Source organism: Scyliorhinus torazame, chromosome 2 (assembly GCF_047496885.1).
Source record: "Scyliorhinus torazame isolate Kashiwa2021f chromosome 2, sScyTor2.1, whole genome shotgun sequence".
NCBI classification, from domain to species: domain Eukaryota; kingdom Metazoa; phylum Chordata; class Chondrichthyes; order Carcharhiniformes; family Scyliorhinidae; genus Scyliorhinus; species Scyliorhinus torazame.
Window position 1 is genome coordinate 73,413,038 of NC_092708.1, and position 14,306 is coordinate 73,427,343.

A 14,306-nucleotide genomic window follows, 5' to 3' on the forward strand; every position below is an offset into this window, starting at 1 on the left:
AATCACTAGGGCATGTTCCTCATAGCGGGTGAGGACTTGGACCTCTGGTACTCCACCCTCGGTCTTGGTCCTTTCCCGCTTATTATGCGCTGTCTTTTCCTTTGTGAGCCGGGTGCTGGATGGATCCGGGTGTCTTTAGCAAGTGGGCAGCGCACCTGGACATGAAGTGGTTGTGCTGGTGGGTGCCATGGGGTGCTGAGGAACAAGCACAAAAATCGGACTGGGGAGGGTGCGAGGTTTCAGTCAGTAACTTCTGGGGGGGTGGACAGGGGTAGGGAATTTGAGGGGTGGCAGGTGCAACAATAGAAACATAGGGCGGAATTTTCCAGACATGTTCGCCCAGCGACCAGAGATTCCCGCTCGAGGTCAATGGATTTTTTCATTGTCGGCGTGTCGCCCGTGGCGTTCTTGCGGCGGGCGGGGCAGGAGAATCCAGCTCATAGAAAACAAAAACAGGTGGAGGCCAGTTGGCCCTTTGAGCCAGCTCCGCCATTCATTGTGACCATGGCTGATGCCAGAAGAGACAGCTCGGACGTCATTTGTCTTCTTCCGACATTGAATGGCTGTCCTCCTTGTCATGCTGCCCATACTGACAGCCACTGCGACTGTCTCCCAGGCTGTATTGCTGACCCTGCTACTCAAACCCCTTGGGGGAACAGGATGTCCCGTCTCACATCAATGGCATCGACAAGCCTGGTCAGGTCGATATCTCCAAAGCGAGGGGCGGGTCTGTGCACTGACATGCTTGTGTGTTGACTGGGAGTACTGAGGGAGCTCTTAAAAGCAGCTCCCCCTTTTATTTTATTTTTTAAAATAAATTTAAATTACCCAATTATTTTTTCCAATTAAGGGGCAATTTAGCGTGGCCAATCCACCTACTCTGCACATTTCTGGGTTGTGGAGGCGAAACCCACGCAGACACGGGGAGAATGTGCAAACACGGACAGTGATCCAGAGCCGGGATCGAACCTGGGACCTCAGCGCCGTGAGGCAGCTGTGCTAAACACTAGGCTACCGTGTTTCCCAGCTCCCCCTTTTTAGCGGTGAGACACTGAGGCACGGGTGTGGCAAATCAGATGGTGAGGCAGCCAGTAACGGCCAGTATTGGAATTCCCTATGGAATTACCTGCCCAGAGAAACCGTTGTGGCTCCTTCATTAAATGTTTTCAAGATAAAGATTGATAGTTTTTTGAAGAATAAAGGAATAACGGGTTATGGTGTTCGGGCGGGAAAGTGAAGCTGAGTCCACAAAAGATCAGCCATGATCTCATTAAATGGCGGGGCAGGCTCGAAGGGCCAGATAGACTGCTCCTGGTTCTTATGTTCTTATGTAAGCAGTGGGGACTAATTTTCGGCACTATGTGATGTTAAAAATGCGCCGTGATTTCACCAACGTAACCGTCAAGAAACATCCTTCCAAAAGCGCCCAAAATACACTTAGAATATTTTCAATTAAATCACGCCCTAGATTGACTTAGCACACCATTGCCCAACCTGAGCAGTTAGATCAATGTTAATAGATCAGTATAGGGTGACTTCTGCATGTATCATGCCTCTGTGATGTAAGTTCTGGATTATTATGTTGGCTCCATCTATTATTACTGGAATTACACAATGTTACTTCATTGCTGGATAATCAATGTGGAAGCAGCAAAGCCAAAGAAGGCAGAATCAGTGCCTCCATATTATGTTTGTCATTTACATAACTTTAAAAATATTACTGGCCTCAGGTTCTTGTTACATTAAGGAGGAACTAAGTAGGACCTATTCTTCACATCAAATGATATGTTGATTCAGCAGAATTCCCATGATCCTTTTTGAGTTATTTCTGAGCAAATATGCTCTTGGGTTGATTAATTAGTATCGATGGTCACCCATATGTAATATGCACTATATTCATTCACAGAACACTAATTTTCAATTTCAAAATATAGGTGCCATATAATTCAACATGGAGCTTGTAAGCACAATAAGGAATAAATTGTCTTACTTAGGTCATCAAGGCTGTCAAGCTTTACTATATGAATAGCGAACACCAAGAACGGGGTAATAATACTGGATTGTTCGACAGTGAGGTGCCATGGACTCAATGGGCTGAATGGCTTCCTTCTGTGCCGTTCTATGGGCAGGGTTTTCCGCACTGGCTGTGTTTGCGGCAGGAGGCATGTAAAATATGTTGGGTGGTAACCCCACAGTCTTCCCGCCCACTCCTGGCACCACCTCATAATATGGGGGTGGGGTAAGGTGCCCACTAGCCATCCTGTCTTTAGGCTTATTGATGGCAATTATTACCTACTTTTGGTCCTCAATCCACATCCACTGCTATAGCATGCTGAGTTGTGGAAGATGGGCGAAAGTGATGAGGCTGTTTTTCTCAACTAAGCTGGTGAAAAGACAGGAAGGATGGGGTGGCACTTCCTTCATGGAATGCTCTATGTACATTATGGAACCCCCTCAAGGTTGTATCCCACTTTGTGCTTCCCCTCCTGGCCTCCAAAGTCAGTCCCCCACATGTGTATCTATGCCCTAGAAACCTGGAATATACCTCGGCCCAGTGTCCACCTTCAATCTACGTGGGCCTCCTTGGAGTCAGCAGTGCCCACTACTGAGTTCTGGTGCTGCTGGGACTGCACGAACCCCCGGTCATTGTAGGGCAGATGTTCCATTCTCAGTTTAGTTAGACCATCTCCAACATGCTATTGCTGCGGAGCAGTGTTATTTAAAGTCGTTTGATTTGGAACAACTTTTCTTCTGGTTGAGGATAAATCCCTTCCCAAGTAAATCCAGCCTAATGGCTGAAGGCTGAGCGCACACATTATGCATTCACCACATGTTTGTGTCACTGCAAAATCCAGCATTCATGACCGACCCCTAATTGTCCTTTAGAGGGTAATGATGCTATAACATGCTGAGTAGTGGAAGATGGACGAAAGTGATGAGGCTGTTTTTCTCAACTAAGTTCGTGAAAAGACAGGAAAGATGGGATGGTACCTCCTAAGACAGGAAAGATGGGATTCTCTGTTCAGGATCACATTGAACTTCAGTATTGTTAGAACAGCGCTCATCCAGGCAAGTGAAAATTATTCCATCACACTCCTGACTTTATAGATAATGGTCTTGGGGGAGTCACGAGGTGAGCTTCTTGCTGCAAAATACCCAGCATCTGACCTTGCTTTAGTCGTCACCTTTACTTGATTAGTTCAGTTAAGTGTTATTCAATATTGCCCCCAGGGTGCTAACGGTGGTTGATTCACCAATGGCAATGCCATTGAATGTCGAGAGGAGATGTTTAGACTTTGTCCAGTTGGAAATGGTCATTGCCTGAAGCTTGCGTGGCATGGTTGTTACTTGAAGTGTAAGATGCAGCCAGCAGTATAATTTAGTTCGGCTGCATGTAACAGTCTACACACATCAGTCTGAGACCAATACCTGATAAAAACCCTTAACAATGTTGCACAAAACAATTCTGTAGTGCAATTGGTCTGCTATTCTTAGTGTTGGATACACCAACCCTGCATACTCCGCCCGTACAAAACTAATTTCATATCAATTAACATTGCTGAACTGTTCATATCCACAAAGCTGTCAATGTGTGTAGAGAGCTTTGAATTACTGCCAGTATATTTCCCCATGGTTGCCAAACATACTCTGTAATATAAAGTGCACTGTTTCAACTGCCGAAGAACTAGCCCAGTTAATAAACTAGTTTCGTTGGAAGCTTCCATTGATTGACAAATATAAAATGGAGCATTGATAGCTGCCAGGGCTGGTATTCAGGCTTGGGCTCTTTACTTACTCTACTAGTGGGTCACCTAATTATGTTTAAAACATGTTTAATCATCATAGAAAAAAGTTTGAATGACCTTTTCAGTGACATACTTACATTTGCTGTCTGAGTCCTTGTTATATCAGTGAGTGCAAAACAAAAAGCATTTACAACCTACATAAAATATTGACTGTCAATTCGGAAGCAGACTCTTCTCTTCAATGTAATTGTAATTTGTTGCGTTGTATGATGAGTTAAGAAAAAATAATGACTCACCCAAAATATATCGCAAAATGTTATAAGGTTAAGAAGTGACTATAGTTGGCTGAATATTTGATTCAGAACAAAAATTGAGTGTTTTGTTGTTAGTTCATTAATGTTCATATTTTTGCTATTTATTCATCTAAAATGTTTCAATGCAACTGTGATTGCTGCAGATTATGAGTGCCCCTGAAAAAATAAATGTAAATCCAGATAACGTGAAGGAAGCCATCTCTGAATCCACATGCCAAGATCAAATAATAGGTACGGAAATTATATAAATTAGTTTTTCTAATCGGTTTATATCTGGTATGCTGAAAACTAGGCAAATGTTATGAAAGAGTATCAAAATCTTTTCAGCACATTTAGGCAGTTCAGAAACATTTTAACATGAGAAGCTTTTTCAGGATGCTTTCATTGATCACTGTCAAGGCTAAAATAGCCTATTCTCCAAGGTTGTCCTTTAAAATTTCATTTGATTTCTTTATTGCGTCTTCTCAATATATTGGCTATGAGTAAGATTACTATTTCTGAAATTCGATACACAGAAGAGCACCAAGCTCTGCTCTTTAATTTTTTATGTCCTGAAAACGCCAGGATCTTATTCCACATTTGACAAAGTTCACAAGTGTACCTTCTCAATTTCACAATTTGTTCTCCTAAGATCTTGCATGTGACTTATTCCATAAGCATATGGCAGTTTTATCTCTATTATAATGGTGAGCATATATAATATAGAACCTTTTAATAAACATGTTATGTACACCACGAAGCAGCTGAAAAGTATAAATTGATGTGCTATATACTGTGAGGGCTCCAGAGTCCTATTTGTGAAACAGGTAACGTAAGTTGTCTCTCAGTTCATTGCATCACAATCACAGGGAAATGGTAATGGTAAATTTTACAGAAAAATTGTGTTACTAAACAACGTAAAACAAGGGAAAGTTATTAATTGCGTTAAACCTGTATGTGTCACCATTTCAGCATCATGAATGAAATGAAAATCGCTTATTGTCACGAGTAGGCTTCAATGAAGTTACTGTGAAAAGCCTGTGAATTCAACCAAGCTTACTCAATCTCTTGAAGGAAGGCTGCTCAAAAGTTCCAAAAGAAGAGTCATACTGGACTCGTAACATTAACTCTGTTTCTCTCTCCTCAGCAGCTGCCAGACCTGTTGAGCTTTCCAGCACTTTGTTTTTATTTCAGATCTCCAGCATTCACTGTTTTTTCCTTTAATTTTTATGCTCAAAATTATTTCCTGACTTCCAAGGTTAATGCAATGCAATTATAGAATAATCATCTTACAGCTATTGTATTAACTATGGATCCACAGGTGATGTTTCCATTGATTGAGTCATGCAGATACATTGTTGTACTGTGCATCATGTTCTGGTCTTCAGTATTGTGACTCATGCTTATTCCCTTCATTCTTGACACTAACCAGATTTTTATTCTGCTTGTTTTTAAGGATTTAACCAACATAACACATTACTGTGTAGGGCTGGTAGGAAAGTCTGCTAAAGTCACTTGGGCTTGTCAATGCAGCAGTAAGGGAGGAGAAATTCCTGGTTAGCCATGTGATGGAAAGTTGAAGTCTTTACCATCAATATCCATTGCTTCAGACTACATCTTGCATATGAAAATGGACTTCACCACAACAGTTCAGAAACCTGGAGTGAACTATAACACACCACTACAGTCTGTAACCTCATGATCCAGCATATTCCTCACTTGACCTTGGTTAAATGAGGAATGCTGAAGAGCATGTCAGGTACACATGAATGGCGGTTGACAATACGGGTGGGTGAAGGTGACTCCATGAATGTCTCTATCCCAATGATGGCAGAGCCCAGCAGAGTGAAAAGACAAGTGTTCACAAGCATTTTCAACCAGAAAGAGCAAGAGAATGATTCATCTCTGCCCCTTGAGTTCCCCAGCATCAAATACGCCAGTCAGCAACAGCAATAGGATCTTTTCAACAAAATTAAAACATGTTCATGAATGTACTGTCTACAAAAGTAAAAAGGCTTGGGCTGTTCCTGGGCGGGATTCTATCAGCCTGGGCCCGGGTCGGAGAAACCCCGCGACCAGGCCACGCCCTCCCGATGCCGGCAAGCAATTCTACACAGAGTGGAGAATTGGTGCCATTGGCGCTGGCATGGATGGCGCGGCGCCATTCACGGGCCGCTCTACGCAGCCGGCCTGCTGATTCTCGGCCCGGGATGGGCCAAGCGGCCGTAGTGAAAACGCTGAGTCCCGCCGGCGCCGTCCACACCTGCTCGCAGCCGGCGGGAACTCTGCGTGGAAGGGTCGGGAGGGGGCTCCAATGCGGCCTGGCCCACGATCGGGGCACACCGATCGGCAGGCCGGCCTCTCTGTCGCCTGGCCTCTTTTCTTCCGCGCCGGCCCCTGTACTCTTGTGCCATATTGCGACGGGGCCGGCGCGTTGAGGGAGGCCAGAGCGCATGCGCGCATTGGTGCCGGTGCCACTGCGCATGAGCACGTTGGCGCCGGCGCCACTGCGCATGCGCAGATCCCGCGGCGCCCGGTTCGCACCGGGATCGCCAGCTGGAGCGGCGAGAACCACTCCAGCGCCGTGCTGGGCCCCTGTAGGGGCCAGAATTACTCCTGGCAGTGGCCCGTTCACACCGTCGTAAAACGCGACGGTGTTTAATACGGTGTGGACACTGCCGCGGGATGGGAGAATCCCGCCCGCTATCTCTCTAACCTCCTCCGGCCCTACCACCCTCCATGCCAACCTATGCCATTTTACCCCGCCCCCCGGGGCCTTTTATAGTCTCTGTGCCAACTTAATGCCAACTCATGCAAATCAATTTTACCCATACACCACACTTTGCCATTACACCCTCCGTGCCAACTCACCCAGTATCTACCATTGGCAGATCTTAGGACCTCTGCTGAGTTAAAATAAAGTTCTTTATTCTTAAAAAACCCACACGCATTCATAAAAACCCATGCACTACATTTACATTTCTTCAACTATATAATCAATTTCATTCAAGTGGTTAATCCCTGAAAAGAAATTCACCACCACACTTCAAAGAGTGTATGACCACTTGTAACAGTGAATTAATCTTTGACATGGCAGGAACCCCGCCATGACAATGGAAGGTCATAAAAATCAGACTTCCAGCACTAATCCAGTAATGATAACCCTCAGGTTTACGTCAGCAGAGTGAAATAATGCGCAATGGTTTTTAACACTCCTCAGTTTTTTTCAAAGATTTACAAAGTAGGGGCTTTAAATGCCCTGAAAGTTTGACAATTCCTTGCAACAGTTGCTTCTAACCGTTCCTTTTGACGGTTGCCATTGACAGCTCACTTGACAGTTCCAACGAGTTTATGGATATTTTACACACACCTTTATGTCCACTTTAAGCAATTCCAAAGGGCACCTGGCCTCACCCAAAGGACATCTGACCTCCCCCAAAATATGTCCCAGGGCCATAACCAAAGGAATACCCTATACTCTAAAAGGGTACCTGAACTGTCAAGGGAACTCTGCAAAGTTTAGATCTGCTCTTCCCAGGTCTAATCAGTACACATTTTTTCCCACTCCTGGTTAATGAAAATCTGATATGACTATGGCAGCAAGGCATATACAACAGCGGTTTCCTCCAGCCATACACATGCATGAACAAATCCTGACCCAGACCCATCCTAGGCCCTTCAGAAAAGGTTGGTACCATTTTGGGGGGTGAGGTTTCCTGATTTCAGCCACCGCTGCTATTTACACAATGTAGGAGGGCTCTCTGCCATTGTGAAAATCCAAAGCACCCTCTCCACATCTATCCTGCCAAGCCTCCTCAAACTATTACATGTTTCTCTCATTTCTCATTATTGAAACAACAGTGGGTATACGTCCAACTGTTCCACCTTTCCTCACAGAACAGCCCCTTCATTCCAGGGATCAACCTTGGAAAACCTCTCTAAATTACCTCCAATGCAAGTATGTCGCTCACCTGCTGTAATTTGTGTACAAAGTCACCCCGAAGAAAGCATTTTTCAAGGCTAAAGGAAAGTATTTGTCGAGGCTAGGAGCACACGAAGAATACAAGGAAAGTAGAAAGAAACTTAAGCAAGGAGTCAGGAGGGCTAAACAAAGTTCACAAAAAGTCATTGGCCAGCAGGATTAAGGAAATTCCCAAGGCTTTTTATGCATATATTAAGAGCAAGAGGGTAGCCAGGGAGAGGGTTGGCCCACTCAGGGACAGGGGAGGGAAACTAATCATGGAGCCAGACGAAATGGGCGAGGTATTACTTTGCATCAGTATTCATCAAAGAGAAGGACTTGGTCGATGATGAGTCTGGGGAAGGGTGTGTAGATAGTTGAGATCAAAAAGGAGGGAGTATTGGGGGTCTTGGAAAAACCTTAATGTAGACAAGCCCCCAGGGCCTGATGGGATATACCCCAGAATACTGAGAGGGGCAAGGGAGGACATTCCTGGGGCCTTGAGAGACATCTTTGGGCGGGATTCTCCGAACCCTCGCTGGGTCGGAGAATCGCCGGGGTCCGGCGTGAATCATGCCCCGCGACTCCGACGCCGGCTGCCGAATTCTCCGGCGCTGAATATTTGGCGGGGCAGGGATCATTGTCGGGGGTCGTTGGTAGTGCCCCCCCCAGCGATTCAACAGGCCCCAATGGGCCGCGCGGCTGCCCGTTTTCGGCCGGTCCCGCCGGCGTGAAATACACAAGATCCATACCAACGGGGCTTGGCTCTGAGGGCTGCTTGCAGAGTCCGCGGGGAAATCCGGCCCCGGGGGGAGCCCCCACGGTGGCCTGGCCCGCGATCGGGGCCCACCGATCTGCAGGCGGGTCTGTGCCGTGGGGGCACTCCTTCCCTCCGTGCCAGCCTCTGTAAAGCTCCGCCATGACCGGCGCGGAGAAGAAATCCCCTGCGCATGCGCAGAGATCACGCCAGCGGTTCTGCGCACGTGTCAGAACACACTGGCACTCCCGCGCATGCGCCAACTCTCGCCGGCCGGCGGAGACCCTTCGGCGCATGTTGGCGCGGCGCCAACCACTCCAGCACCGACCTAACCCCTGGATGTGCGAAAGATTCCGCAACTTCCGGGCGGCCCGACGCTGGGGTGGTTCACGCACTCTTTGCCGCTGGTACGGCCCGCCCGCCGGTTGGGGGAGAATCCCAGCCCTTGTTTCCTTTCTGGCTACAGGGGCGGTTCCAGGGGATTGGAACATAGCCAATGTTGTTCTTTAGTTTAAGAAGGGTAGCAAGGATAATCCAGATAATTACAGGCCGGTGAGCCTTGCGTCAGTGGTAGTGGAATTATTGGAGAGGATTCTTCAAGACAGGATTTACTCCCATTTGGAAATAAGTGGATGTATTAGTGAAAGGCAACGTGGTTTTGTGAAGAGGAGATGATGTCTCACTAACTTGATCGAGTTTTTCAGGGACGTGGCGAAGATGATTGGTGAGGGTCGGGCAGTGGATGTTGTCTACATGGACGTGGGTAAGGCCTTTGACAAGGTCCGTCATGGCAGACTGGTACAGAAGGTGAAGTTGTACGGGATCAGAGGTGAGCTGGCAAGATGGATACAGAACGGTCACAAAAGATAGAGGGTAGCCGTGGAAGGTTGCATTTCTGAATAGAGGGCTGTGACTAGGGGTGTTCCTCAGGGATCAGTGCTGGGACCTTTGCTATTTGTAATGTCTATAAATGATTTGGAGGAAAATGTAACTGGTTTGATTAGTAAGTCTGAGGATAGCAATGAGGACTGTCAGAGGTTACAGCAGGATATAGATTGGTTGGAGACTAGGGTGGAGAGATGGCAGATGGAGTTTAATCTGGACAAATGTGAGCTAATGGCATTTTGGAAGGTCTAATACAAATGAGAAATGTACAGTAAATGGCAGAACTCTTAAGCGTATTGATAGGCAGAAGGATCTGGGTGTACAGGTACACAGGTTACTTAAAGTGGCAACGGAGGTGGAGAAGGTAGTCAATAAGGCATACGGCATGCTTGCCTTCATCAGCCGAGGCATTGAGTTTAAAAATTAGCAAGTCATGTTGCAGCTTAGTTAGGCCGCACTTGGAGTATCGTGCTCAATTCTGGTCGATGCACTACCAGAAGAATGTGGAGGCTTTGGAGAGGGTACAGAAAAGATTTACCAGGATGTTGCCTCGTATAGAGGGCATTAGCTATGAGGAGAATGTGGAGAAACGTGGCTTGTTCTTGCTGGAACAACAGAGATTGAGGGGAGACCTGATAGAAGTCTACAAGATTATGAGGGGCATGGACAGAGTGGATAGTCAGAACCTTTTTTCCAGAATGGAAGAGTCAATTACTAGGGGCATAGGTTTAATGGAGATGTACGAGGTAGGTTTTTTGAACAGAGGGTGGTTGGAGCCTGGAACTCCTGCCGGGGGAGGTAGTGGAAGCAGATACGATAGTGACTTTAAGGGGCGTCTTGACAAAAACATAAATAGTGTGTGAGTGGAAGGATATGGTCCCTGGGTTTTAGTTCAGATGGACAGCACGGTCGGTGTAGGCTTGGAGGGCCGAAGGGCCTGTTTCTGTGCTGTAATTTTCTTTGCTCTTTGTTCTAGAACCTTCTGTACTGCAGCATTCTGTGATCTCTCTCCACTTAAGTAATATTCTGCTTTTTTATTCTTCCCACCAAAATGCACAACCTCGCACATTATACTGCCAACGTTTGCCACTCGCCTAATGAATGTATATCCTGTGGTGATATGCCTGTAAGCAATATTGTAGATAGCTGGTGGTGTGACCTCCAACCAGCAGCTGGCGGTACAGATCCACCATGCGGTCTTGAGACAGTGGTCATGTGACAAGGCACTCAGATATAAGTGTGGGCACATCCGATGACTAGCAGATAGTTATAGCCATGCCTAGGGGTAGTTCTAGGGGAGTATAAAGACACTCTATGATAACTTGCTCTGTGTCAGATCTTTATCTTATCACGTGTGTATTAATAAATATCCTGGTTTGGACAAGTCACAAGCAGTTGTGGATTCCTTGCTAGACATGAAACACTGAACACAACATGGTACCAGAGTGATGAAGATTTGAAGGTAACGACAGCAGTGACAAAGTTATAATTCGGTAGACGAAGCAACCTGGTGAATTGTGACCATTGGTGACTCGCCTCAATAGAAGAATGGAGCTAGAGATGGACGGCATAAAGGGACCCTACCAGCTTCAGTTCAAGGGTAATTTAGAAAGAAATTGGCGTGCTTTTAAGCAGCAATTCGGATTCTATATTGTAACCCTAGGCCTGCTGGCTCAGCCTGACGACAGGCTTATTGCGTTGCTGCTCATGAAAGCACGTACTCAAGCAGCAGAACGATATAATACCTTCGCATGTGGCAGCAAAGAACAGAACAAGAGCTATGATGAAGCGTTAAAGTACTTCAATCGGTATGGCTCTCTGGAAATTAAGGAAGCATGTGAATAACTAAGCATGACATAGTTAGTACGCATAGCCAGAAAGAAGGGCTTCAGTCAAAAAGCCATATTCAGATATGCCTTGCGAATGAAGTGGCTGCACAGCAAAACAGTACACTCAGCTTGAAACATTTTGGCGCCAACACAGAGGAAGACGCCAGCGCCATTAATGCTTTGACGCACGTCATGAAGAAACATGGTCTCATTGCAGATGGCCATTTTAAGCAGCCAACAGGAGCCGCCATCTTGTGCCAGAAATGAGCAATCGATATGGCCCACGGCAATGTCCGGCCTTTGAAAGAGTTTGTTTTGAGTGTGGCCGTGTGGGTCTTTTTGTGAAAGTGTTCTGTGCGTCCTACAGGGGACCAAAGTAGGACATTCGACTGGGCAAGGTCAATAAGTGCAGTTAATGAGATGACCCTTGATGAATTATTCTTCGTGGATTCAATCACAACCAAAGACATGGTGAAGCCGACAATGGATGAGACAGACGTTTTGATGATCGATTGGAATGACAGCCCAGCTGATACCATCAAAAGCAGATGGCCCATTCCAATGATGTTAAACGATACAATGGTAAAGTACAAACTTGACATGGGATCTGCACGGTTTGCGGGTGGCGCCGAAGGTTGTAACTCAACTAAGGACACTGGTCAACTACAGTGGAAATGAGTGTGAGACAGTGGGGGAGCATGTCCTAGAAGCTTGGGTGGACAATAAAAGATGTATCGTGTCGTTCTCCATTCTGAACGTAAAACGTGAGTCCACCCTAGGAGCAGATGGGTGTGAGGCCCTGAACTTAGTTGAGCGACTGTGTGTCCCAGAAGTGGGTGGCCAGCTGAATACTAAAGATCCCTGCAAGATAACAGTTTGTGCACATTTGATGAGGATTCAGAAGAAATCCAGGCAGAGGACGACAAATCAGACACAGAGACGGAAGAGCCAGCAAGCATTCCGTATTTCTGATTAACAGTCTTCAAGAACGTGCATTTGCTCAGTGGCATGATACAGGAACATGGCGAGCCTGTATTAAAGCATCTCCAAGATGTGAATGTTAAATGTTCAGAGCATGTGAAGCCGAGGAGCTTCACTCTGGAGTTTAAGTTTGAGCCCAATGAGTATTTCACAAACAAAATGACCACAAAAATATATCAGATGGATTCTCAGCCGCTTGAATCATTCTTCGTTGAACCAGAAATCATGGCATGCACAGGCTGCAAAATCGACTGGAGGGAGGGCAAAAATGTCAGGTTGAAAACAATTTAAACAGAAGCATAAAGGTTGAGCACTCTCTGAACAATTACAAAAACTGTGCCAAATGAATCGTCCTTTAATTTCTTCTGTCCTCCTGAAGTTTCACAGCGTGGAATGTTAAGTATTCTACAGGCAAACTCATTGCTGACTTTGAACTTGGTGACCTCCCGCGTGAACACAACAATTCCGTGTGCAATGTTGTATTTTACAGACAAAATCATTGCAGATGGTGCTGAATCTGTTGATGAGTACTACGAATATATATATATATATATATATAAATATGTTGATGAAAGATGATGTGGAAAGTAATGGCATGGAAGGTTAGACAGATGAAGACCAGTATGAACTGCTTGTAGATCTTTTTCACAGGAGCAAGGACGGGCGTTAAAAAAAAGGCCCAAGAAGCACTGCTCCAATGGTTTGGAAGGAATGACCAGGTGGTCACGGGGATGCGGCGAAGCTTGCTCTGGAGGTACTTGGTGAATCTTTTCAGGCCTCTGAAATGATTCCGATAATCGACTCCCTGATCCTTAAGGATGCTGAGGATGAGTGGGAAGACATTGGTGATGCAAAAGATGACTCTGATGTTGAAGAGATTGACAGCTCCAAGATTGAAACAGTGGAGGAGCTATGCAGCTCAATGGATCAATCATATATTCTCGAACAAGACCATGGTGACCCAATGCCTCGATCGCCATGACCAGAGAGCGTCAGCATCGTTATTTCCAGTGATGAGGAGCCAGTGAGCGTTGCTTCAGCGAGCCGAGAAAGGGCAGCACCTGTTGTCATAGATCTAACCTCCACCCAGGCATCAGAAAGTGAAGTAGAGACCGCAGAATTGGACGTGGTCACACAACCCAGTGATGATGTGTCAGTGCCTCAGGATCCACCTGAGAATCCGCAGACCTCCGAGCACAGGGTGCAGACCAGCACCGAACCACTGGCTGCCAAATCTCAGCATAAACACAAAAGAATTCCCAAACCAATTGTCAAAACAAGAAGGAGGAAGAGGAGAAGACTGTAAGAGCTAGCTCATCCCACTGACAAAAGTAAAATAGATGTTGAGGTCATGACTGACAAGCCAGAGAAAAAGATACAGCAAACACACAGAAGCAGCAAAATGCATTGTGACAAGAAACAAAAAGAAAACAGCTGGTGACGCACGCATGACATTCCCGGATGCACGCCTTTCAAAAGCACAGAGTAAGGAGGATATGAAGCAAGAGGCCGTCACGTAAACCAGTCTTCGAAAAGGCTGGCAATAGCCCAAGTGATCACAGGGGTGAACCCGTGAGGGAAGCTCAATGACCTGTGCGAAAGAGACGGACACTGACCAGGCATATCATGTTTATGGACACCCTAGTTAAACCTGTTCACATTGTTTCAACATATCACAAATGTATAAAGTTAAAATAGTGCCGCAACAACAAGAGCTCCCGCCAGTGGCCGCGATTCCGGGGAAATCCCCGAGTTCTCACGCACTCCCCGACTATCGTTGGCCTTTGGGGCCGTCACGAGCAGCCAGCGGGGTCGGTTTAAAAACCGGCGAAGAACCCCGCGCGGGTGTTGGGC

General features: G+C 46.2%; 1 protein-coding gene across 8 annotated transcripts in view; it reads left to right on the forward strand.

Moving 5' to 3' along the window:
- LOC140388492 (nck-associated protein 5-like) overlaps positions 1-14,306 on the forward strand; it is a 1,019,364-nt gene that overhangs the window by 893,004 nt on the left and 112,054 nt on the right. For all 8 annotated transcript variants that reach the window (XM_072472774.1, XM_072472791.1, XM_072472783.1 and 5 more), the window contains one exon: positions 4,204-4,291. In XM_072472774.1, the coding sequence (XP_072328875.1) occupies positions 4,204-4,291 (88 nt within the window). The remainder of the gene's footprint in view (positions 1-4,203; positions 4,292-14,306) is intronic.